The following is a 27615-nucleotide window of genomic DNA, read 5'->3' as shown; positions in this document are numbered from 1 at the left end:
CCTATCATATATTGACTTTGGCCGCCCCCTATTTTAAGGACGATACCGGCTGGTGGAAACGGCATATCCTGCCCAGACGGGTTGTCTAAACGAAACGCAATTCTCCGCTGAGGCGTGGCGAAATATCCTACTCTGAAAAGCAACATTAGAATGCGCCAAACACAAACCTGCATTGCCCAAGTCTGATTTATTTATCTGCCAAAAACATATTACGTTCCCTTTATTGGAAGAGTTGCACATTATGCCTACACATTTCTGTATTAGCAAGGAAGCAGGAGCAAACCTGTGTAATGGGTTAATGCAATCTATCTTTGATGTCCTTGGAGTTAACTAAATCTTTTAAAATGGTAAAACCTTTGAAAGACTTGTGCGTCTGGGAAGAGGTGGTCTAATTTGTCTGACTTTAACTAAATGCTCAGTAAACAGTAAACGAATGTCATTCTTGATGTAGTACGCAATAATGACATTTCTATTCACATACTGTAGTCTAATCAGAGTAAGGCAGATCACTGCTGCTCTTGCATTTTACACACCAGGGTGGGATGTCTCTCATCATTAGTATACCTACATACAGCCACCCATAGCCTCGTACTTCGCAAACGAATACCTAATGTCCACTCTCCCCCATTGATCCTGCTCAGCTAAACAGGCTTTCACTCATCTGTTCAGTACTGCATGCACTGACTACGCCAAATAGCCTACAGTTTGTTCCCAGAAGAATTCCAAGTGATAAAAAAAAAAAACCTAAAATCTAATTAACTTTGAATACCATAGATATTTGAGATGAACTAGCAACTCCCTGGAAGTCTTGCTCTTCTATGGTGCGCTGGCATTTGGGTGCTCCATCACGACAACGTTTTCAAAATGATCGGCGCTCCCCACCACCCCTTCGCGCCCAATTTGGCTCCCTGCGACTTCTTCCTCTTCCCCCAAGATGGAGTTCAAGCTGAAGGGGTCGCCGTTTGGACTCGGTGGAGGAGATCGAAGGCGCAACGCAGATGGTGCTGGATACCCTTAAAGAACGGCACATCCAGGGTGCCAAAGCCAAGCGTGGCAGGAGCACTGGGAGCAGTTTATCGCTGATCATCATACGAGATGGCGAGATCAATTTAAATCAAGTAAAGTTTTTGCTTTTTACAGATGCAGTCTCCAGAATGTAGGCCTATGTGTGATGGGCTATATCGATCTCAATGAAATTAACATTAGATTGTCATGGAATCTAAGTGAGTAAAGCGCTTTCTTTTTTACAGGCTAAAATTCACATTGGCTTCCCTGATTAACAATTTAACAGTCAGTTTGAAGGGAAGTGGTAGGGCATTTTAAAACAGCTCCAAGCTCCAAAAAGCTCCAAAGCTTCGACAACGAATTGAATTATTTGGAACAGTAGAAGCAGCACTTGGATTTTTTGTCCAGAACCCACGGTGGTATTGCCATTTTCTTACAGTGTAATTTAGTCTGACACATTCAGTTTAAAGGGATTGCTGGATAATGCTATTGGTTGGCTTTAACCAAACCTTTTCCTAATTAACTTCGGCCTGGCACTGCCCACTCAGGGCCTTTGATCACACCTTTACCGTTCGCTTTATCGCTTGGCAACAGTGTGCATGCCCTCCCATTTCCACCAGCTGTTATCATCCTCAAAATAGGGGTCATAGAGTCAGAGCTCCCTGACCATGACATCACTGTTCTTACATCTAGCTGATCTTAAGTGATCCCTCACACACACACATACACACACACACACACACACACACACAAGTAAGGAAAATCACTGACACATCACACACACCAACCATTATCGCCCTCAAAATAGGGGTCATAGAGTCAGAGCTCCCTGACCATGACATCACTGTTCTTACATCCAGCTGATCTTAAGTGATCCCTCACACACACACACACACACACACACACACACACACACACACACACACACACAGAGAAGTAAGGAGGATCACTGACACCTCACGTCATGAGTTAGGACGCGAGTTAGCGCTTTCTGGCTGTCTGTTTCCACTTCACAACAACAACAGGAGAGCTGTGTTCTGATTAGTGCTCTCTTCAAAGAACTCTCTCTCACTCACTCTCTCTGTCTGCTGTCCCATGTCAAAAGAGCTCTGTAGGGTGTCAGCTCAAATGACAGCTACCAGCTATCTCAGCATCTGGAGCAATGCTCTGAGAACACACACACACACACACACACACACACACACACACACACACACACACTCTCTCTCTATCTCTTTCTCTCTCTATCAAATGCAATCCCTAACTCATAGATATGCTCACACACACAGCCCAGCCAAACATAAACTGTTACAGATATACACATTTGGACAGTTCCCTCACCTCTCCCTCTCCCTCTCTCTCTCCATCCATGAATGCACTCACACAGAAACGCAAAAGAAAAAATGCTTTCCATCCCATTCTCTCCTAGATGCTCAGATTCAGATTCACATCAGGTTTGTTGAATAAGATTCTCCCCAGATTCAGGAATAATCAGTAAGTCTCAAAGTGAAACTCACTACCACTGCCTCTTTATTCTTTATACTCTAAATTTCCTCTTGACCTCTGAACTTTGACCCCATGACCTTCACTTGGCTAGCATGTTTTTGTGTTGCTGTCAACGGTAACAGGACAAACAGGTGACAGGTTGTAGCTTTACCTGCACTGAAGGACGAGCAGATCATCTGCACCCCCGGCCTGGGACGCTCCGTAAACTTACTTGGTTTGTGCCTGAACACACACACATACACACACACACACACAGGCGCAGACACACACAGGCGCACACACACACATACACACAGACACACACATCCACACAAACACAGCCAAACCGACATTCACAAGCACACACGTAGAAATGGCACTTAAATTTAGGCACTTCAATATGCATACACTATAAAGTGACATACCACACATACACAGACATTTAAAACATAAGAGTGATTTGGAAAATGCAATGCTCATGGACACACCTGTATACAAACGAATATGTATGTGTATGTTTCTTTGTGTGTGTGTGTGTGTGTGTGTGTGTGTGTGTGTGTGTGTGTGTGTGTGTGCGTGCGTCTGTGTGTGTGTGTGTAAGACTCACCCAAACTTGAGTGTGCGAGCGTCCCACTGCCAGAAACATATGGAGCCGTCAGCACCGGTGGAGGAGAGGAATCTCTTACTACCACTGCACAGAGGAGAGAACTACACACAGACACACACACACACACAAAGATAAAAAGAAATATTACCTGGTTATTTGTACAATACATATACTTCTCTTGCACTGTATATTGATATACCTGATATACTATTGTGTGTGTGTATGTCTGTGTGTGACTGTATGTGTGTGTGTTTACCTGTAGTGACGTGATGGAGGCTCCGTGTCCCTCTAGGACAGCGAGCGGAGCACAGGTCTGCAGACACCACACGCGGATGGTCTTGTCACAGGAGCCAGCGGCCAGCAGTGTGTTCTCATAGCTGACTGCCATGTCCGAGATCTCAGCCGCGTGACCCCGCAGGGTTGCCAGGAGACGTCCGGTATCCGTCGCCCAGATCTTCACCAGGCAGTCGTCTGAGCCCTACAGACACACACACATGCATGCACGCACACAACACACATAAACACACACACACACAAAGGACAGTAAAACAAACACATTAGTGTCTTTTTTCGGGTGGCAGTGGGGTGCCAACACATTGGTGAGTATTACAACACATTGGTGAATATGACAACACATTGGTGAATATGTGGGACTCACACATGTATTACAAACACAAACAGACAAATATACTCACACACATAGACAAACATGTAACACAACCAACTGATCCATGTGTTTTTTGGCTACACACACACACAAACACACACACATGAATGAATGAATGAATGAATGAATGAATGGGCCTACAAGCATTACAATGCACATTGTCAACAGCCTCACCATATATAAATGTAATTTAAGCACCTCAACTGACACTAATGCAATTACCGATGTCAGGCAATACATTAAATCCTTTGCCAATAACCTTGCATTCAGAATATGTGACTGAGTGTGAGCACATTTTCTCTGGTGCATTTGCAGACAGGTGGGTATTGAGTATCTGTTCCCTCCCTGATGTAGCAATTAGAGCATAGCAAGGGTGTGTGGTCCCTGAATACTGAGCAGACATTGGCCTACATTGCTCACATCGGCATCAGTAATATGCAACAGTTTAACAGCACCACCTATTAACTAAAGGATTAAAAAGGACACAGGATCTTAGAGCCAGTTTAAGCCTATGGGCGATTAAACTTCTCTCACATTCACTTTATTTCTGCGTACATGTTTGCTACTTTGCTTACATACAAAATAACGTCACAAGCAGCAACGCACACAATCACATTCAAAGTAGAAGCATAGAATGCATAGAACACACACACACACACACACACACACACACACACACACAACCAAATCTGCTTGCCCCTATAGTCATAAAACACCCTTCTACAGGCCATAAACACGTCTGTGCAATGCCATGGACCATTATAAGGTTTATGAGATTCTTCCCAATGATACAACAACGACATGCCACTCTGACCAGTTATTGGAACTGACTGTGCCCATAACGACTGATGTTACGGTTTTAATAGGGAACTAGCTTTGCCATCATCCTCACATTCCTTTCTATGGTATTTGGTCTTGGACAAATGGGAGAGATAAACACTCCTGTCATTCCCACTAGCCGCCCAGGCTAGGCACTCTTAGAGAAGGAGAAGGGTCAGACTGAAGTGTTACCCTCACCATCTGACACAAGCAGGGGTATTTCAAACAGGCACAAATATTAAAAAATGCTTCACCGAGAAACTGCATTGCATAAAGGGAATTTATATCAGGATCACAGCATGGCATGTCATGTGCTATTAGGGGTCAATGCAAAAAAATCTATGTGTGTGTCTCTGTCTCTGTCTCTGTCTGTCTCTCTCTCTCTCGCACACACGCACCGACCCCCCCCCCCAGCCCCCCCACACACACACAGCTGATCCACGACCAGAGCAGCTTTCCTGGAGCGCTAGCCTGTGGATGTGTGATTGAACAGTGAAGCCAGGCTGACTGAATTAGCATTATTCCCCTCTGTCCATACGGTATTTGTGTGTGTGCCTGTGTGTGTGTGCCTGTGTTTGTACTGATCCCACCATCAAAGAGGTGAGAGTACAGAGCGGCTTGCGGTGACTGAGACACCTAAGGGGTAGTGAATTTCCCCTTGCTCAGAGTATCTAACACACACACACACACACACACACACCTCTCTGAGTCACATATCTTATAACCAAGGTGGAGAGGGCTGATCACACAATGGCATTAAACCTGGGTCTTAGATTTTACATGTCCTTCCTCGTGTTGCTTGATCTCTGCCACGGTGCCAAGCTCAGTGATGTAGGAGTGAGAGCCCTTACTCGTACTTGACCCCTAAGTGGCATTCCTGGTCACACTAACCTACTAACCTCACTTAAGGTCAAAAGGTTAAGGTAAAATAAAGCTTAACAGAACTAAAAGGGCATGGTTTGCAAGGCCACATCTGAACCCAACAGAACAGCAATGTTTCTTCTTAATTACCTAATAGTGTGCATTAAAACCCTCCCTTATATATATCAGCTGCTCTCAGGATGTTAAAAAAAATATATATTTATATATATATTATTTGGTTTTATTTTAATTTTTATAACCAGAGCGCATCTGATGAAAATAAAACCTGACTTCAAATTCATTGCATTTTGTTGGTAACTGTTATCATTATGGTACAAATACTGCCTTATTATGTACTCATATCGGTACTTGGTATCAGCAAGTGCACAAAAGTAAGCAGTCTACTCGGTCTGAAAAAAGTGGTATCGGTCCATCCCTACTTTCTATCAATCATGCATCAATCCATCCATCACTTTTAATATCTAAACTCTTTTCTAATTCTATGAACACTTTCTTGTCCAAATAGGAAAAAGCCCCAAACATTCAGGCATGTGGACACACGCTGTCAGGCTCTGTTGGTTTTGCTGAAGATGTTCTGTTAAATTCATGCTAGACCTTCATTATTGACTATTGTCCATTCACAGGCTTTTTTTCTATTTGGACACAAACAGATAAGTGTTGAGTTCTGTGTGCCTGATCTTGGTGTGGGCACATTGATTAAAAGGCCCTCACTAGTGTGTTTAAACAGAACTGAACTGATCTTGGTGTGGGCACATTGATTAAAAGGCCCTCACTAGTGTGTTTAAACAGAACTGAACTGATGTTGGTGTGGGCACATTGATTAAAAGGCCCTCACTAGTAGGGGTGGGAAATCGATTTTTCGATTTCTCTCGATTATCTCTAGAACGATTCCGTCTCGATTCAGAAAAAAAAAAAATAATAATAAAAAAAAATTATTATTATTTTTTTTTTTTTACACATCCATTTTGTGTTGAAATGCAAGCTGCATCGATTATTGCATTGTTCATTGAAAGTCATAATTGTGACAAGGAAAAGCTTTTTCTCTAATAAAAAATAGAGAAGGTAATTCATCTGTTGATTTTCTTTAATTATCAAACACAAAGTAGGAAGTGATTTGAGACTCTGAGTAGCAAACTCAAATGTTTTAAAAATCGACATGCATCGATAATCGTTTTATCGGTTTAGAATTGATAATCGATAATCGGTTTAGAATCGATAATCGGTTTAGAATCGAATCGTTGACCACTGAATCGGAATCGAATCGAATCGTGAGGTGCCAAGAGATTCCCACCCCTACTCACTAGTGTGTTTAAACAGAACTGAACTGATGTTGGTGTTGGCAAATTGATTAAAAGGCCGTCACTAGTGTGTTTAAACAGAACTGAACTGATCTTGGTGTGGGTGACATAGGATGACAGTGAGACAAACATCATTACCCAGCGCCTGCAGCCATCTCACCCAATTCTATTAAAGAGCTCATATTTGATGCTGATTGGCTAGAGGGTGATGGAGATTGGGCGTGGTGCTTTTTTCTCGATTGTATTAGCGTGGAAACTGGGCTAAATTACCAAAACACCATCTCCAGATCAGGCCTCACAGCACATACCAGGGTGTTGCTGTTTAACACACACACACACACACACACACACACACACACACACACACACACACACACACACACACACACACACACACATACACACAGAATACAGAATACCACCAGTGAACACTCAGATATCACACATGTGTCAGTTTCCACAGAAAGAGGGTCAAATGGTTCCATCTATGGATCCAGTTTCTTATGCATCTACAACTTTGGCGCGTGTACAGTGACAATAGAGCAAACACATTTAAGCATTTGAATATGAGTGCACACACACAGGATGAAGCATGTGTTTATGCACACACACACACACACACACACACACACACACACACACACACACACACACACACACACACAAGGTTAGACACAAATACATGTGACATTTAGCTGCAAAATGTAGCTCAAACATATAATGATACAACCTAAAATACACACACACACACACACGCTAAAACACAGACTTGTACTCATTAAGCTGTCTTCACGTAGCGAGGGAGCAAGAGACGAAAGGGAGAAGAAGAAGAAGAAGAAGGGGGGGAAAGGAAAGAGGGCGATTTACATTTTTGGCATACAGCCAACGCCAAAAAGGAAACACTATGCTATGACAGAAATGCAAGCCTCCTCCCCTGCCCACCTCCTCCTCCCTCGAGAGAGAAAGAGACAGAGAGAGAGAGAAGGGAAAAAAGGGAACGAGAGAGAAGAGAAAGGAAAAGAAAAAAAAGACTGACAGAGACAGAAGAAGGAGAGCAGAAAAAAGACAGAGCGACAGCATCTCTACGTGACAGCAGGCAGAAATGTGGGGATAAGCAGGGTAAGAGAGAAAGAAGGAGAGAGGGAGGGAGGGAGAGAAAGAGAGAGCGAAAGAGGAGAGGGAGAGAAAGACGCTAATCCTGACTATTCGGCCATTTCTGGTGATTTAAAAAAGCTGGTGTTTGGAAAATGGAGCATTCTCCAATAGACATTCTGCATCAGACAAAGCCTGAAACACACACACACATTCTACAACTGCTAAACACACACAGCCACAGGACACAGCTAAAAATACAGACCACAGGTGTTACCACGGACTCTACCCTTTTAGGACACACACACACACAGACACAGACACGGAAAATGCAAGCCAGGTCATCCCAAAGATGTGTGTGTGTGTGTCTGTGTTCTACACCCTGTCTTCTTCTATGGCTCTGCACAGGCACAGTCTCTCCTAATTGATGTGTGATTGATTAACGAGGTTCACCTGGGCCAGGTGAGGGATGTGATAGCAGACAGAGAGACTACTCTCCTCTCCTCTCCTCTGCTCTGCTCCCCCGCCTTTCTATCAGAGGGCTCTGGCATCTCTGTCTGCTCACGTTGAGGACGGAGTCCGCGATTCTGAGCGCACACACTGAACGGACCGCCAGTAGTGTGCTGGATCAGAATCACGGATGGCACTTTGAACTACTGTCTGAGCTCTAGGTTTGTTGCTTTCTCTTTGGTCTTGATTTCACTGCGTGATGTTGTTTCTAATGATTTGGAAGACTTCATTAAAAGAGTGTTTCCAAACATAACGCGTTTAAGTTTTGTCAAGGGCATGAATATTTCTTTTTGTTTGTTTTGTCGGAGCGAAACCATCAGTCTTCCTGGGTCTGATCACGTCATGCCTGGTGTAGCCATTTACCTCTGCAAGAGCTCCTCAGGAATATTAACCTCGAATGTGGAGAGAACAAGATTTGAGCCAATGGGAGAGCTGTTTAGAGGTATACAAATACTAAACAAATAACACATCACCAGGTACCTAAATTCTTACCGGGGATTGGACCATTTTCACATCACATGCAGCGCTGGGAATTATGGACCAAAAACATATCCCAGTATTTTTAGGCAGAATACCAAAACACAATATGTACTGGTATTCTGGGCTAAATGTCAGAGCCACATGTGAGATGTCCCAAGCACTTTTATTCAAACAGACTGTGATCAAAATAATACCTTATGCAAAGACAGGGTTTTCCTCTCTGTTTTAAAATACACAGATGAAAATCATGTAAATGAAAAATTATATTAATATATTAAATTAAAAAAGGCCTCTCTCTGAGAATGCTCCTTCAGCTCCTTTTCAACATCATCACAGACTGATTAAAATAGAGTACAATTACAGGTTTTAACCCTATGGACACTATTTAAATTCTAGAACACGGCTGCTGATTCCAGAGAATTTTGAGAAACCCAAGGAAATATTAAAATTCTTCAATTAATTAAGGAATATCTAAGATTGCACTAAAATCGACAATTACAAGTTAATGTTGCTTTTCATGTTCAATCAGATCATTTAAATGACTTCTGTGGTGACATTGTTTTGCAGAACATGATTGAACTGCATGAATAGGCATACAGGTTTTGATTTGGAAACAATGGAAAATTTTAAGCATTTACATTATATGCATAATATGATTAACAATCTGTTCTTGGGATAATGTACATATATATTTATTTGCTGAAGTGTCAGGAGCAAGCCCAGGCTGCAAATGGGCTCAGAAGAGAGCAAAGAAAATCTCTTCACACTTCCACCAAGACATAACCCGGTGTGATTATAATCTGCCATCAAACACGTATACCTTTGCCCACCGCAAATTTTGTTGGTTGTTAGGTAAATAAGGCACTGCAATCACCAGAAAAAAATAAAAAAAATTAAAATAGTTATATAGATACATATATTTAGTGTTAACTCACTTTATTGACTGGGGTCTGAAGTACCCCAGGTGTATTAATATAAGACTAGGGTCTGAAGTAGTCCAGGTGTATTAATATAAGACTAGGGTCTGAAGTAGTCCTGGTGTATTAATATAAGACTAGGGTCTGAAGTAGTCCAGGTGTATTAATATAAGACTAGGGTCTGAAGTAGTCCTGGTGTATTAATATAAGACTAGGGTCTGAAGTAGTCCTGGTGTATTAATATAAGACTAGGGTCTGAAGTAGTCCTGGTGTATTAATATAAGACTAGGGTCTGAAGTAGTCCAGGTGTATTAATATAAGACTAGGGTCTGAAGTAGTCCAGGTGTATTAATATAAGACTAGGGTCTGAAGTAGTCCTGGTGTATTAATATAAGACTAGGGTCTGAAGTAGTCCAGGTGTATTAATATAAGACTAGGGTCTGAAGTACCCCAGGTGTATTAATATAAGACTAGGGTCTGAAGTAGTCCAGGTGTATTAATATAAGACTAGGGTCTGAAGTAGTCCAGGTGTATTAATATAAGACTAGGGTCTGAAGTAGTCCTGGTGTATTAATATAAGACTAGGGTCTGAAGTAGTCCAGGTGTATTAATATAAGACTAGGGTCTGAAGTACCCCAGGTGTATTAATATAAGACTAGGGTCTGAAGTACCCCAGGTGTATTAATATAAGACTAGGGTCTGAAGTAGTCCAGGTGTATTAATATAAGACTAGGGTCTGAAGTAGTCCAGGTGTATTAATATAAGACTAGGGTCTGAAGTAGTCCAGGTGTATTAATATAAGACTAGGGTCTGAAGTAGTCCTGGTGTATTAATATAAGACTAGGGTCTGAAGTAGTCCAGGTGTATTAATATAAGACTAGGGTCTGAAGTAGTCCTGGTGTATTAATATAAGACTAGGGTCTGAAGTAGTCCAGGTGTATTAATATAAGACTAGGGTCTGAAGTAGTCCTGGTGTATTAATATAAGCACATTCATAGAAACATTCCGGCCGTCAGGAGCCATTACAGTGAAATAGAATTTGAATTGAATGTAGTGGGTAACATAGCGCTACAACAGATCAATTTACATTTAAACAAATTGTCCAAACATTAAGCAGTGGAAATGATTTTATGATATGTTATTGATGTGGTTGTCATTTATCTCATCTCACCTTTCATCATAAAGGTTGAATGACAGGATGTATCGATTTCTGTGCACTAATTTCAATTTACACATGACATGAAGTTCACGGTTGATTTTCTTTTGTGATCCTTAAAACATTTTCACTAATTCCTCTGGATTGGCTGCACCAAATTTAACAAATTATTTTAAAATTTCATTAATTGTAGATTTAGAATATTCAAAAAAAAAAACTACTGCTGACCGGTCCTTCCTTTCACTTCCTGATGTTGCGTGCGTTCTTAATATGTTTCAATAAATCACCTTGCTTTGGCCATTTTAACTACGATGGTGAAAGGGAGAATGCAGTCACCTCACCTGGCCTCGAACCCAGGTCTCTGGGGCTAATGCTTCCCTGCACTCTGACCATAAAAAGCCAGGCTCACTGATATGGCAGACATACTCAGCCATATTAACAGCACTCTGTCACAGAGGGCATTTACTTTGGTCACTTGTGAGTAGTGTTTTGCCGCATAGGGCCACTAAATGGCAGGCAAGAGGTTAAATTCTATTTTCAGAAATCAATAAACACAAAATGTTTCTATACTTACATCAGTAACGTGGTTGTGAAGGCATTATTAAAAGAGGTGGTTTCCCAATATTCTAGTTCATTCACTGTATTTTGTTTATTTGTCGTCACGCTTTTAACTGCATTTGTTTGCATTTTTTTCTGGATCTGACAAAATGTAGAGAAATGCATAAAACCTGAACAAAATTAATTAGGAATAGCAAAAATATTATCTTTTCACTACTTTACATATTTTCATTTTTGACGACAGTTAACCTTTTCATGTTGCACAGTTAACCTATATAGCCCAACTGTCAGTGAGTGATGTATTCAAATTCCATACGTAATGCTGTTGTTTAGTATGCCAGAAAAGCATGGTTCAGATTTCATGCTGCTACACCCTTGTGTTAGTCACAGCACATATCCAAACGTGCAGCCTTAAAATCTCCACTACAACCAATATCTGTAACTAATGAATAACGCCAATGTCACTGAGGGAAAAAACTGCAGCAGCCCAAATTTCACCTCATAAAACATAAATATATAGTTTATGTAACAAAGATATACAGCATGTCCGTAAAAACATGTCCATCCAAAGATATGTTTCAACAACACATGTAACACACATACATTCCACATCACACAATGGAGTTCATCAGGCTATTTAGTGAAAATTACCTAAATAAGTATTTGCAGTTATCTCTCTCTCACACACACACACACACACACACACACACACACACACACACACACACACACACACACACACACACGGGGGTAGGGGAGGTCCACTACAAAGTGGCTGGTCTAAAACTAACTCTCTCTGTGTCTCTCTCAAACACACACACACACACACAGACAGAGATTCAGTGTGTGTCGGCAGAATCTAAGACAGATGGGTTTCTCGGGGAGTTTTTCCTGTGTTCTGAGCCCTGGGCTGAGGGACAATCAGGCCAGTTCTGATCAATCCTAAAAAGATCAACAGTGTCAACAGTGTGACTCATGCACTCACAGCTCTGCTCTGCTCTACTCTGCTGGGAATACACACAACATACACTCACTCTCTCTCTAGCTCTCTCTTTTCATCTCATCTCCCACTCTCTCCAATTCCCTGTCTGTCCCTCTCTCCACATGTCTCTGCCTAGCTCTCTCTCCCCACATCTCTTTCCGTCCCCCGCTTTCTCTCTCGCCACATCTCTTAGTCTCTTTCCATCTCCCTCTTTCTCTCTCTCTCCACATCTCTTAGTCTCTTTCTATCTCCCCCTCTCCACATATTCTCCCCTCCCTCTATGCATTTCTATCTGCCTCTAATCACCCCTCACAAACACATACCGTACAAACACAGATAAAAGCAGTCTTGCAGCAGAGTCTTTCCCACACACACACACACACAGCGCGAAAAACAATTATTTTTATGTTTAATTATTTTTGAATGCTTTTTTTGTCAGACAATTAAGGATGCTCTCACTACATGAACATGACTTTGGCATGACACACACACACACACACACACCACTGTCCATACCTCTTAACAGTAACAACCCCAAAATACCCACACCCACAAATGCACAATACCCACACACACACACACACACGTGCACACACACACACACACACACACACACAAAGCTATGTATGCACACCACACACACACACACACACACAAAACCTGACACAGCACAGCACACACAGACACTCACACACACACACACACACACACACACACACACACACAGACACTCACACACACACACACACACAAGGAGGCTTTTCTTACCGTGAAGATGCGTCGGCCGGTACGGTCAAAGGCCACACAGTAGACAGAAGACAGGTGTCCCAGAATCCTCTTGTGCATCTTCATGTGCTGGTACACGGCTGTGGGCACCAGCTGGCCGAGTCGGTACGTGCCGTTCAATCGCCGGCTGAAAGACGTCTCCACTACACACACACACACACACACACGCACACAGAGGCACATTGAGCGCAAAGAACACAGAAGAAAAACACAACAAATCAATACACACGAAAAATACATACAGAGAGAGAGAGAGAGGGAGAGAGAGAGAGAAAGAGAGAGAGAGAGAGAGTAGCATCAATTTCAGAGGGCAGCTCTTACATTTCCCTGGTGAAAAATTAAACCTCTGCACAAATACAGATGAAGCGAAATATATCACTGATTTACTAAGCTACAAACACAGAGTGTATGACAAGAACTCCACAAACACACAAACACACATGTGCACACACACCTCAAAAGGCAGATATCACTCTCTCTCTCTCACACACACACACACACACACACACACACACACACACACACACACACAAACATACCTCAAAAAACCTCAGCACGCATACACGCACGCACACACAAACACACACACTGAAAAAGCACGCACCACACACACTACAAAAGACAAACTGTTTACATTAAGAGTCAGATGATTATAAATCCTGTTCATGAAGCTCATCATTTTCCCTTCTCTCTGAATTGGCATTTTTACTAATAGCTCGCTGAGAAATATAAATCCATTTGACGTCTTTAATAACGTCTTGTCTATACTGTTCTCTTATTGGCAGAAACATCGACACTTAAAAAGCCAATCACCACTGCTGACACGGGGAAAAAAAACATGTAGGTATCAGGATTGCATGATAAATCTGTGGTAATACTAAACATTACCATTGTGGTAATACATCACTATACTTAAATGGCATAATTCTCTTCAACATACAAGGTAAGTCATACATTAAACAGTGTTTCTATCTTACTGTATGTAAAAGGGGTCAAGTGTGTTAACACACTGTTATTGTATGGGACAGAACAGGTACAGTCCCTTTGTCTCCTTAACAGAAGGGCCCTGGCCGATCTCACATGCAGGAGTAGCACAGTGAATCTGCATGACTCACTCTATGGTTGCACTAACAGCCAGACCTGATGTCACAGACCGGATTCACTCATGACATTTCATTCATTCACACGCTACCCCCCCCCCCCTTCTACCTCTCTCTCTTCCTCAAAGTCCCTCATTCTCTCCAACATATCTAAGCTCTTCCTCACAGATGTAATCAGTTGCTTACTGACTGGCCATTGATTTTCTCAAAATACCAACACACAAAACAAATGTATGGCATGGTTGCAACACTATTTTATATGGTACAGTGCAAACACACACACACACACACACACAAGCACAAGCATACATACACACACACACAAGCACAAGCATACACACACACACACACACCTGACGAGTCTAGACCAATAATGACCATTTAAATGAGCCCAGACTAGAGAGCAGACAGACTTTGATGAGCTGTAGAGCTTCCTGTCAGGACTGCTCATCCCCCGGCTTACCCACTGTTTTGTGCTGCCCTTTAAACGTGATCCCTAAATGTCCCTTTAAACGTGATCCCTAAATGTCCCTTTAGACGTGATCCCTAAATGTCCCTTTAAACGTGATCCCTAAATGTCCCTTTAGACGTGATCCCTAAATGTCCCTTTAGACGTGATCCCTAAATGTCCCTTTAGACGTGATCCCTAAATGTCCCTTTAAACGTGATCCCTAAATGTCCCTTTAAACGTGATCCCTAAATGTCCCTTTAGACGTGATCCCTAAATGTCCCTTTAGACGTGATCCCTAAATGTCCTTTTAAACGTGATCCCTAAATGTCCCTTTAGACGTGATCCCTAAATGTCCCTTTAAACGTGATCCCTAAATGTCCCTTTAAACGTGATCCCTAAATGTCCCTTTAGACGTGATCCCTAAATGTCTTTATGCCTTTGTTGTGGTTAAGGCCTTGTGCATATATCTGAACTTACAAACACATGGACTTAAATGACAGAATAGAAAACATGCAAATTGATCGAGATATGCTGTAAGAAACGAACCAAATCAATATCCATCACTCGACACCCATTGCCTTATCTGCCTTACATCTGCCTCAAATACACGTGATCAATCTCTTAGACGAGTAAACCCATTAGCAGCATCAACCCTATACAAAGATATACCAGTGGACCCTTAGAAAACACAAACATAACCATCGTCATTAATTGTATACACACACACACACACACACACACATACACACACAATCCGGTGAAAAGGTTAATGTGAACTAAGCAGCACCATCAGTTATGTTATTAAGCTCTGGTTAAGTGTATCTGAAGCTGCAAAACTCAGCTCAGCCGGTAGTCATAACACAACACACTGCTACATCCTCTTATGAACATTATAGGATACATTACATTACATTTTCATCCTCACACAAAACAGATAATTTTATCAATGAATTGCTTTTTTTGAAAATGTCTCCAATTTGATATCAATCTGTAAAAGAAACCTGTTGTTACATCCATTTTTTCCCTGATAAAGCAACTAAACCCATGTGAGCCTTTGGGCTTTCTTTAAGTTATTTCCCCAATTTGTTTCCAGTGAAATGTGTGTCCCTTTAAATTAGGGCGACCAGACATCCTGTTTTTCCCAGGACAGTCCTGTTTCTCAGCACTCTTTGTAAGTGTTCCGACTTATTCTGATAAAAACAATCATGTTACGTCCCGTATCTCTTCTTTCCTTCAACTATAATACCAGGGTTAAGAGCTCAACTCAATTTTATTTATATAGCGCCAAAACAATACAATTCGTCTTAATGTGTTTTACAGAGCCCAGAGCCTGAACCCTCCTAGAGCATTAAGATAAGAGCTACAGGAACACGAGTTACTCATGGACACATAATTCACTGATGATCGAGAAGACACAGGTACCTCACTGGGCTGTGCTCTTACCAGTTTGCCATGCGTTTGTCTAGCTTTCCATTTGTTACAATGGCAAACTTGGAACAGAGCCAGAATTTCCACCAGGACTCTTTCCTAAATATGGAAAGCTGCAATATAGTCTTTCATATCGCATTCCTATCGATATCAAATCGGAATCTAATCTAATGTGATTGGATCAAATTGTCCTACCTGCTGAATTGGAATCTAATCAAATCGGGGCATCTGCGCCAATACCCAGCCCTACCAGATATGAACCCTCTTTTACCGTCACACTACATATCTCTGGCAATATAACCGTGTTTTCACCAAGAAAAGATATACGGCATCACTCGAAGCTTTTAACTCTCATTCAGAATATAGCATGACATGATGAGTAATGAGTGTTTTTCCCACACACAAAATAATCTGCATTCTTAAAAATGTATGTAAGCAGAAATCAATGTTTTTCTGTCAGGACTATCAGCAGAACGGTTGCAAACAATAGGCACGTTGCTTACTCATTGCCTCTGTGTGCCATAAACATGATTGTGTTCCCTTTCGAACACAATGTAAAAACACAGCATCAGAGTCTTTGCTCTATTCACCTGCCTCCTCTGTCTGTCTGACTGACTGAGTGCATTCAACCTTGCGTTCATTCCTAGCTGAGGTGCTGCACCAATCAAAGCTCACGTACCAATGTTGGGCGGGCTCCCATAGATGACGGGCGGCTCTGGGGGCCTGCCACAGTGCAGGGCGGCGAGGGCGGAACCCTTCCATACCACGTGCTTACAGCCTGTAAACAAAAACACAGATATAACATGCAGGGAGGAACACAAGGGCAGAAATGGGGAGAAATAGAAGAGGGAGTGTCTGTGTGTGAGCGTGATGTCCATGTGTGTTTCTGTCTGTGTGTTGTCTCGGTGTATTTATGTTGTCTGTAATTGAGTGTGAGAGTAAGTGTTGTGTGTGTGTGTGTTTGTGTGTTGTCTGTGAGTGTTGTCTGTCTCAGTGCGTGTATGTGCATGTGCGTTCTTTGTCTCTGTGTACTGTACTGTACTGTACGTATCTGTTAGTGTATGTGTGTGTGTGTGTGTGTGTGTGTGTGTGTGTGTGTATGTGTATGTGCGTGTGTGTTTGTGAGTGACTCACTCTTGTTGGTGCGCAGTAGAGACTGTCGTCCTGCTCCCAGTAGAGAATGTACCCCAGGCGCACTGGCTGGCACCTCCCTCTCAAGCAGAGGCCCGACCCGCTCACACACACGCAACAGGTGCTCTGGGGTGATGTGGCTGTACAACTTTACCTGGACACACACACACAGGTTCATGATCATTGTTTCTAACACATGTACATTAAGGGGCAAGTAATCTTTCTCTCTCTATCTCACACACACAAACAGTCAGTATAATAGTAATGCCTAACATACATACATTTACATACAGGCAATATTATATTTTGCATGCACATACACCAACATATACTACCACACACCATCATGGCCAATATTACCAAGACTCCTTTTGTACCCTTTGAATTAAATGTATTAATTTAGAGGATTTTACTTCAGCTATTTGCAAAATCAGACTATAGCTCCCCAAGCCTGAACACAAGCAATTCCACTGATATAAAAAGAGTTGGCACCAATGGATCTCATTGAAATAATGTGCGACTTCCTCCAGAAAGCTGTCTAAATTTAACCATCTCAGTGTTTACAGGAAACATAATGAGGCTTTCCATCAGAGTATCTGTGTGATCTGATGCCTTGAATGTCTGAATACCGAACCATCTTGGAAAGTAATAAAAAGAGAGGGTCTAATAAAAAAATGAAAGCATGCAATAAAGAATTGAAGATGTGTGTTTTTTTTTTTTTTTTACCTGGGTGTGTGTTCAGGGTCGATGGTAGGGCAGGGCATTATGATGTCTAAGCAAAGTCATGATAGTTTCATGCAATTAAACTTGATGACATAGCCTAAATAATAATTAAACAATATTTTATCTCAATCCAGTTCTGCATTACCACTGGTATCTAGCTTTTGTTTTATTTGTTTTTTTCCTTTTTCCTTTGTTGCCCAAATTCTATTATGATTTAATACCTAACTAACTGAATATGATGTATTTTCTAATAAAAGAAAAAATAACAGAACGAATGGAAATGTGAATGTGGTATGTATGTATTGCAATATATGATAAAGGTTCATCCCCACAGCAGCAACTCAGTCTTAGACACTTGGATGATCAGGTTCTGGGTAAATACTATGCGTGAGAGACTAGCATTTACACCCATGATTTGCCGTGTGCAATGCCCTTTTTTTAAATGACAAACCAAGGCTGGCCCGGATCAAAGTGGAGAAACGGAAAAAACACACAACTGGGTAGATTCCTTTAAAGACCAGCAGACGATCACAGCCAAAATGACATTTCATCAAAACGCATCAAAAGGAGAACTAGATCACTGAGAGACTGCCATCATCCATACAAGTGAACGTTTGGTCTATCACCCAGTCCTTGTCATGGGAAGACAAATATGGACATGACCCAAAATCCACTAGAAGAAAGCACAATTCATAAAATCAGCATGTGTTTAAACTGAGAAAGGCACCCTTCAAACATGGCAGAAGCGGGATTGTTGGAAACGTTTTCTTTTTACCGTCCGTTACATAACAGTCAACAAACTATCAGTAGCTATCAATAACTATCAGCAGATTGTTCAACGGAATCTTTGTCAAATAAACAAACAAACCTCACTCACAACTAACTGTCAACTACTCGAGACCATAACCTAACCCTAACCCCAAATCCGAGTTTGTTTGCATTCCTCATTGTGAACACAGTGTCAACAGATGGTCAGTTCCCTTTTTATGATGGCCCATTCAAATAAAGTTGGACCAAATTGCCCACAAAAAAAAGAGAGGGTCCTTCTGCCAATACAGACACACATGCAGTATGAATAGTGATGGTTTCATCATTATTGTAGATATTCATTTGTTCTACTAACTGTGCAGCTTATGGTGTCCACATTGTAGGCAATACACTCCTACCCTCCCTTTTTTGTGAATGTAATGGTTACTACCCAACACTACACACACACACTAAGATAATTACACAAGTATTTATATGTACATTCAAATGCCTACAAAAGCCACACACACATGCCTGCCTAGTCTACAGTTATACATATACAACATCCCCTCACGTCTATGGACACTCAAAGACAAATGCCTACTTAGCAACCTTAGTAACTGTCAGATAGATAGGGTTACAGCAGTGCACACACACACACACACACACACACACACACACACACACACACACACGCTTCATTAGTCTACGTGTATAACACCCACACGCATACACAGGGATTACAACATCAATCTCACATATACTGTATGTACACTCAAGACTCAAATGCCTATTTAAACAGCCTTAGCAGTTATCAGATAAATAGAGTTACAGAAGTCTCCACACAAACACACACAAACAAATGTTTACATGTATAACACACAGGAATATGTTCAGGATTACAACATCACTCTCCAACTATCTTTAAGCTTTGCAGGCTGAAATATACAAAGCCATTAGCAGTTCCTGTCTTGATTAGTTTACACTTGGTCTTTTCTAAGCTTTCTTCCCCTAATGTTTCCCCTAATTTACACTGCATATGTCTAGATGTCCGTTGCAAAGTATTTGTGGCTACGACATTGTGCCCTTAATACATGTCTTTATGTCTTTATTTTGGTTATAGCATTGCGCATATATCTGAACTAACAAAAACATGGGCGTAAATGACAGAATAGAAAATATGCAAATTGGTCCGAGATATGCTGCAAGAAATGAACCAAATCGATATCCATCACTTGTCTCAACACCAATTAGGCCTGAAATGTTTGAAACATTTATTTAAAACAGTTTCAATTTTGAAGCTACTGCCATTTCTGCCTTACATGTGCCTCAAATGCACAATTGATCTCTTAGACAAGTAAACTCATTAGCGGCATCAACCCTATACAAAACCATATAATCCAACCGTAACTATATCATGCCTGATTAGTCTACATCTGCAAACACAGCTTTATACTTAGGATAACAACATACCTACCCAACCAGGGCAGCTGTGTGTTAGACCGTGTGGGCATGTGTGTGTAACAGCATGGTTGGACATATAACAGCCTCAAACTGTCGAGAGTTACAACAGTCATGACAATCTCGTGTGGCCCCTCAAGTAAACACACTAACACGCACACACACAAACAAACACACTGCATTTTTCTTTTGAATGTTAATCCTCCAGGAAATGTGCATTTATATCATATTATGTGATTAATTCAGTAAAAATTATGCTAAATTCTATTTTAACTGAAATACTCTGAAAGGTTCAGAGTGTCAACATCGCTTTTCAGTGGCCTATGTGTGTGGTGTTTCCCCCTCTAGCCAGTATCAGGTTGACTAGTGCGCTTCAGGGAAAGCCCCCAAAGACTGAAGAACATTTCAGTAGTAAGGCCAGTGTAAGGGTTTGTATATGTACAAACAGTTTGCCCTTGAGGGTTTGGCATTGCTAATTTAAAACCGCCTATCAGTTGTGAAAATAAGTATGTACTTGTTCCAGATGATTTTCCAGTCGCGCCGTTAAGCCGCTGGATCTGAATGACTACACAATGTCAAGCATGGGGCCAAAAGCCGCCAGGCTACAACCCCAGACCTCTGTGTTGGAGCCTTATAGTGAGAGAATGCCATAGTGATTCCCCACGTGTACATTCCCCACATTGTCTACCCAAGTAACCAATGAGACCACACTCCTACTTCTTGCAAGCCCATTCAAGAAATTCTGATGCAGGACAGAGGCGTTGGGGCTTTTAAATACTGCAATATGGCACACACGTTATAATTGTTGAATGAGCTGTGGGCTGGCTAACACACTATGCATGCACATATTAAGGCTATATAGATTAATATAAATTATTATTATAAATAAGCTAAATCATTGTTACGGCGACAATTCGGTTTCCTGGCGAACTACCGCCTCACCCTACCCGTTCTTCCCTCTTCTGTTAATTCGGCTCGAGCCTCCTACGTCTTGCCGATAATTAATGTAGGTTTAATTGGTTTTTACGTCACCTTATTGGACGACAGACGCGCTGCGTTCGCCAGCAGTCTAGCTGAGACCCTTCATGTGCCATACACACTCACACACATATTGACTCACACACAAACACACGTGCACAAACACGTATACACACGCAGAACCCATAAGGTGCAACGTGGTTTGTTTGAGAGATAGCGTCTTGTTGGTATTGTTAAATAATTCCATTGCTCGGGTGAGGAAGATCGATGAAGCTCTAAATTCAAACAATGTCTTACAAACCTCCCGGATTAAACACAGAAGCAGTTATACAAACAAGGAGGTGAACAAAGATTTAATACGACTCAAATTGTATAGTCAACCTACTATCACCAGAATTACTAATCGTATTTTATATCACAATACCGAGAACAATTCTGAAATTAGGATGTTAGGCTATATTAACATTTAATGTAGGCCTAATTTGACAAACATATGAAGCACATTTAATATTGTCTCTATTACATGGTATTAATACTATTATAATGATACAAAACACTATTTATCTATATTCACTAAATCACATGTCAATAATAACATGAAAAAATAGAAAACTGTACCTTATTTTGAATATGACAAAGCATAATTAAAATGTATGTTTATGATTATTAAAATTAGTTCGATTAGTGTACAACACGATTGCCATGTCAATGTGCTTAAACAGACCACTATATCCCTTAAAACAAAAGCATAGCGCTACGCAGCATATTATATTTATTTATTGGCGGTGGCACCTACACTATTTCTAATTAAGTCATTCTTATCACGTTTAAGCCTGGACAAGAACTAACTACAGCACACACACACACACACATATACACACACACATATACACACAGACATACAAACACGTACATACACACACACGGACACACGCTATGAAGCAACACCGTGGTACCACTGGTGAAGCGACGGGGGAGGAGGCGAGATAAGCCCCAACCGAGACGGCGGAGAAGGGCAAGAATAACCGAGGCGAGGCGGCTGGCCTTCCCGGCGAACGAGAGGGGAGAAAAATATCTATGATTATCATTAGAGCCACAACAACACGAACTGCAGACAGCGTTTATACTGGTAATGTGAGATAATAGGCAAATCGCCTTGGATTACGCAACTGCTATTTTGGGGGTGTGTGATCTGAGGGGGCTGGTCCGTCTTGCTTTACAAAGTTTTAAAATCTAAAATATTGTTCAAACACACTCCTCACAAACTGTAGCGGAACAAATACGTTCAAATCATCGCAATAATCATTGCTGCTACGTTCACAACCCGTTCCTTTTAAACTGCGTGCTCAATCCTGTATTTTAATGGTTACTGATTTAATTAATGCCTAAATTAATAAACTAAAATAATGACAATTTATATTTTACCTCTCAGTAGTTACAAACGTCCGCTCTTGAGGTCTCCAAGCCTCCAACACGATCTGCTTCTCAAACTAAATTCCACCAGTTCTATACGCACGAACACACAGGCTTTGAAGCCATCTCTGTGATTCTTCAAAGCCCGCTGCTGAATGTTGTAAATAAACCTGAGTGGGATATTTTAAGTCTTATATTCACTCAAAAAGTCTGTATAGATTTTACTATGTGGCTACATTATAGAGACAAGGGCGCCTCCATCCCGCCCTAACTAGGAGCTCTGGCGCACTAGTCCCTCCCCCGGCTCCTCTCTGCTTCTGCACCACAACATTCATGACGTATCTTTATTTCTACAACATTTTCCAAACTATTTAAACCTTTTGAACATACTTGGTACCAAACTCGCAGCCCTAGGTCAAGACAGCCCAATGCTTCGGCCCTGACAACCCTCTCCCTCTTTCGTGGACTCAGTTGTCCTACTAGTAAGTTGTACGTTTTTTCTCCTGATTTAAAAATTGCGGGAAATTCAATTTTTATTTTGCTCTGTAAAAACTTTTTCTTGGTTATAGGGTCCCCTTACCAAATTTTCGTAACTCCCAGGGTGTTCCTTGCCTGTCCAGTCTGTTCTTTTGGGTAAGAGCTGTGGGAGAATCATATTGTTTCCTCGTGAAGTTACCCTCCCAAGGTGTACACTTCATCATTTTTTTTTTAATTAAATGACAAATCAGTGTAATATTAACAACCTAAAGTACAGTGCAGTGAGATGCAACGAGAGTAGGCTTCAGCTGCTTACCTCCTTCTCCTGTACCTCCCTTATCAACGTCTGAAAAGCGAATAAAAACACACGATTACACGTCATCCCCTCCCAAGAATATAGTAAATATTTCTAAAATATCAAGTAACCCACCTCGGCTGCATTTTGACAAGGTCCAGCTTCCAAAAATCGGGCTATTAGGAAGTAGAGCTCTGCGTGTGGGGGGAAGAATACATGAGCTACATTAGCTTTGGAGAACGTCGTGGGAACGCAGAAATATTTTTGATAAAATCCTTCGACGACACATCGCCAACTGACTTTACTTACCAGATTTCAACCGCGCGACGTGTTTACTGTCAGAAGCCATATTTGTGTTGTTTAGGGGTGAAGGATATGCTGTATGGTCGTGCTGGGAAGCGGGTATCGCTGTCTGCCCTATAGCTGTCAGTGTTTGTTCACCAGGAAGAGGAGCTCCTCCATTCACTCCGCTCTCAGGCAGGGGAGAGCAAGCAGGTCCGGTTGCGTCGCTGCCTTCCGCGCTCCGTCAAATAGTACCCCCGATGGCGATGCGTTTCGGATTAAGTAAATAATTCCTTGAGATAAATACTAACATTGTCATTGTTCGAGTATCTGTGATATTTATAAGGGCCGTTGATATTCTAGAACATGTTTAAATGTTCGTTTACCCTACACACCCCCTCCCTCCAAAAAGCACAAGCCCTCTGCGTAGGAATATAAGTGCTGTCCTGTGAGCACGCACAGGACGACGAGGAAGGCTGAAATGGCAACACTGGGGGAAGAAACGCATGTTACCAAGAAATGGTGGCTGCGTTGCAACAAAATGACCTATCCTCTAGCAATTTAGCACGGCGTTCACTTGAAGACATCATTCAACTGTTAGTATTGCGCGGCGCTAAACAGAAATGATACCCCACATGTTCTTGTCGTAAGGCCGACGTTTACTCGGATACTAATCCCCTCGTCTATGTTAAAAGGCAATACAGCAATCTTGGCAACGAAGACTCTTACGATTGGCTACCTTTTTATACACAATTACTGAGGTGTTCAGTGTAATAACGACACAAAAGACCACAACAGTCATCGTCATAAATTGTTGTAAAAACATTTGTAAAATGCACCCCCCACTCGATGTCTTTTTGGGTTCGGAAATCCTCCATTACTCCTCGAAACGTAAGCGGGCTGTAAAATGGGGGAAGGGTGGTTAAAAACAGCGGAATGCAATGAATTAAACCTTAAGAGTTACAGGAATCCACGCTTAATAGAAAGGACAGGAAAGGATCAGCCATTCTTGCAGACAATGTGCTCGATTATATAAAGTACGTAGAAAAATTAGCTTTGAGACTGGCCGGACCAGAATTTTGCGTTATTTATTGTAAATATTAGTGCCATGATTAAAACCACAATGGTAAAAGATTTTGGCCTTCGAGATACAAGATTTCATTTGTCTCGGATGTTTTGCTTTCTGTTACTAAAAAGCGACACTGACAGACCAAAACATATAAAAACAAGCGATTTTGTGAAGTTGGAAGTCAGTAGTCTTGGTCTGGATGTTCGACTTTCCATGCATGGGATTTCATTCCTGAATTGCAGAATCGTTGTCCTTACACAGTTGTAAATAATTAGACATGTAATAATTACTTTGTTGATTTTTGTTTGTTTTCCAGGAACTGAAAAGTATTTTTTTTTTTAGATTTAACTACATAAATACACATACACAAGATAGATGTATGTCCACGATAAGTAAATATATATTTTTCCTGTGAAAATCAATATTCCACAGGTCTAGTCTTATTGGTGTGTTGTTGGTGTTCTCAAATTTAAAAGACAACCAAAGCCAAATCAAAGCAGCACAACTGCTGTCCAGGAAGCACAGGTAATCATGCATGCGTTTTTGACACATTTGTGCTTGGAGACAGTGTTACTGCTTCCCAGGTAGAAGTGCTTACTTAATTTTCTTTACCTCTGTGTGAGATGTTGATGACTGCCTGCTTCACACATCACACAACATATGTTGCCTCTCAGGTGTGGACTGAACGTCACAGAGAGTGACTAACTAACCAGCGGAGCCAATAGTGCCGCCACCTTGTCAGTGAAATGATAAACGCCCTGTGATTCCAGGCTATTCTCTCCACGTCTTACTCGATTTGAGAGGATTGGGGCAATAAGATAATGAGATTCATCTTTAATGTAGTGATGACCGGAGTGTGTGAATGAGATCTGCGAAAGCATCACAGGTGACAGACGTACACGTCAAAACTCTTAATCAGGACGAAGGAAAAGGCAGCGCTTGCATAAATAAATGTTTTCTAATTATTGAACATCTCTGATACACAGACGTGTCTCGGCGTACTGCCTTCTCCAATGTGTGAGTTTTGATGTACATGTAGGCCTTGCGCTCTTGAATGACTGCAAAGCATATTGAATTCAGCCCGTTCCTTTCCTTTGGGATAATGAACATCTTAATCGGACAGGCACAAGCTGATGAGCCATTGAGGGTCATATTCAGAGACATTCACCGTAGTGTTCTATTGAGTTAGCACCTAATACACTCTATGTGTGTGTGTGTGTGTGTGATCACACAGGTGTTCTCACACTCTGAATAAGCAGACCATACGGTGGCCAGTTTTGCCGCAAAGGGTCCTCTGCCATTGTCTTTTTCAGCTCACTGCTCATCATCCATTAACTCAATCAATAACACATTCATTAATGGTAGACAGACTCACTCATGGTAGGTTTTCAGGTGGTAGGCTCCTGGGAAGAGAAAAGCGTGTCTCACCTGAGCAGTGTTTTCCTCTTGGCTTTCCAAACAGCCAGGTAACATTCTATTTGTGGCATTCATAACTACACTAGGGAAAGAGATTATCAGTGTTTGTTAGTCCATTGTTAACTGCGTAAGCCAGGGGGTATTTGAAGTTCCTTCCTTTCTGTGTGCTAGAGAAGCCTTTTAAGTCATAGAGAACTAGAAACAGAGTAATAATAAAGTATGTGTTGATAATTTGAACCACTTCAAAAGTAGTTGTGGAGGTGTGGTTGGTGTGATGTAGGGGTGCCGTTACCTATGTCCTCCAGTAGGGGTCACTCTGCCACCTTTAGTGACTGGAGTACATGGGGCCACATGGAGGTCAAAGGTGAACAGGCCAACCCGAACTCTTTTCATTGGGTTATTCAAGTCATTCTGCACAATGAGTTTTGAGAACAAAGAGTTCAGACAGAATTTAAAGCCATTAGCTTCATCTACCTTAAACTGCTTAGAAAACTGCGTAGGTAAATAAATGGCAATCCTTCGTAAAAAGCATCTCCCATGCTTTAAAAGTCAAACTATCTTGGTTACACCATGTTGAAGCACACTTAATCCTGGAGTCCAAAAGGCACACACTGAAAATGAAAATGCATCAGTAAAAAAGAAAAAAACTACGAGCACAGTTATATCAGACACTGTGTCTGTTGAAACATGACTAGCTTTGCCAAGTATTACAGGTTACAAGTTACACTGCAAATACAATAAAGCTGAAGTAATTCACTCATTCAGAAGCTGAAGACGGAAATGGTTGGTACTTTAGAAGGCGGCACTTCTTAACCCCACGGACTACATCACAAGCAGTTCATCAAAACTTTCCTTTGCTCACTTTTTCACCAGTATGTTTTATTTTTTGATCAAACCAATATAAACCAGCGTTTGTTAAAGTCACTCTGGAATGACTGGCTACACCAGTGATCGTAAGTCATGAGACAACTTCCTCTGTGGTACTTGTGTAGGTCAAACACTATCTTTCGTTTAGTTTCACTTTGCAACTCGTTTATGGAAATCCAGCTGGGTATGTGTCCTACAGCACTGTACAGATTACAGCACTTTGCACAATGTTGAAATGAGACAACAGATAAAGATAACTATGTTTTATCTTTGCCACTTGAAATGGGTGAGACTTGCAAACATACAATCTTCAAGACATTACAGTCACCCTTACTGGAATAGACACATTGAGTGACAGTGGAGACAACCAATGAGGGAAGTTTCCCTTACTTGCTGTCCTCACCTCCCCCCTTTCCACCATCACCAGCCAGTGGCAGTGCTGACCTTTCACTTCCTGACATCAGCAGTTGTATTTAAAGTGTTAGTGTGTGTGTGCGTGTGTACAGTAGTCACGTGTATTTGTGTGTAGAGAC

The 27615-nt window shown here is 41.5% G+C and overlaps 1 protein-coding gene across 1 annotated transcript in view; it reads right to left on the bottom strand.

Moving 5' to 3' along the window:
- The window catches only part of LOC105904209 (pleckstrin homology domain interacting protein), a 55383-nt gene extending 30387 nt beyond the window's left edge, over nt 1-24996 (bottom strand). Inside the window, 10 exon segments of the mRNA XM_031581908.2 lie at nt 2663-2733; nt 3098-3198; nt 3354-3575; nt 13227-13387; nt 16903-17001; nt 17358-17508; nt 23257-23316; nt 23470-23499; nt 23584-23642; nt 23758-24996. Coding sequence (XP_031437768.1) covers nt 2663-2733; nt 3098-3198; nt 3354-3575; nt 13227-13387; nt 16903-17001; nt 17358-17508; nt 23257-23316; nt 23470-23499; nt 23584-23642; nt 23758-23797 — 994 coding nt within the window. The 5' untranslated portion in view covers nt 23798-24996.
- Nucleotides 24997-27615: the final 2619 nt, after the last annotated feature.

The sequence above is a fragment of the Clupea harengus genome, chromosome 15, assembly GCF_900700415.2.
Source record: "Clupea harengus chromosome 15, Ch_v2.0.2, whole genome shotgun sequence".
NCBI lineage: Eukaryota > Metazoa > Chordata > Actinopteri > Clupeiformes > Clupeidae > Clupea > Clupea harengus.
Note: the sequence above shows the minus strand (reverse complement) of the source record. Positions and strands in the feature narration are given on the sequence as shown.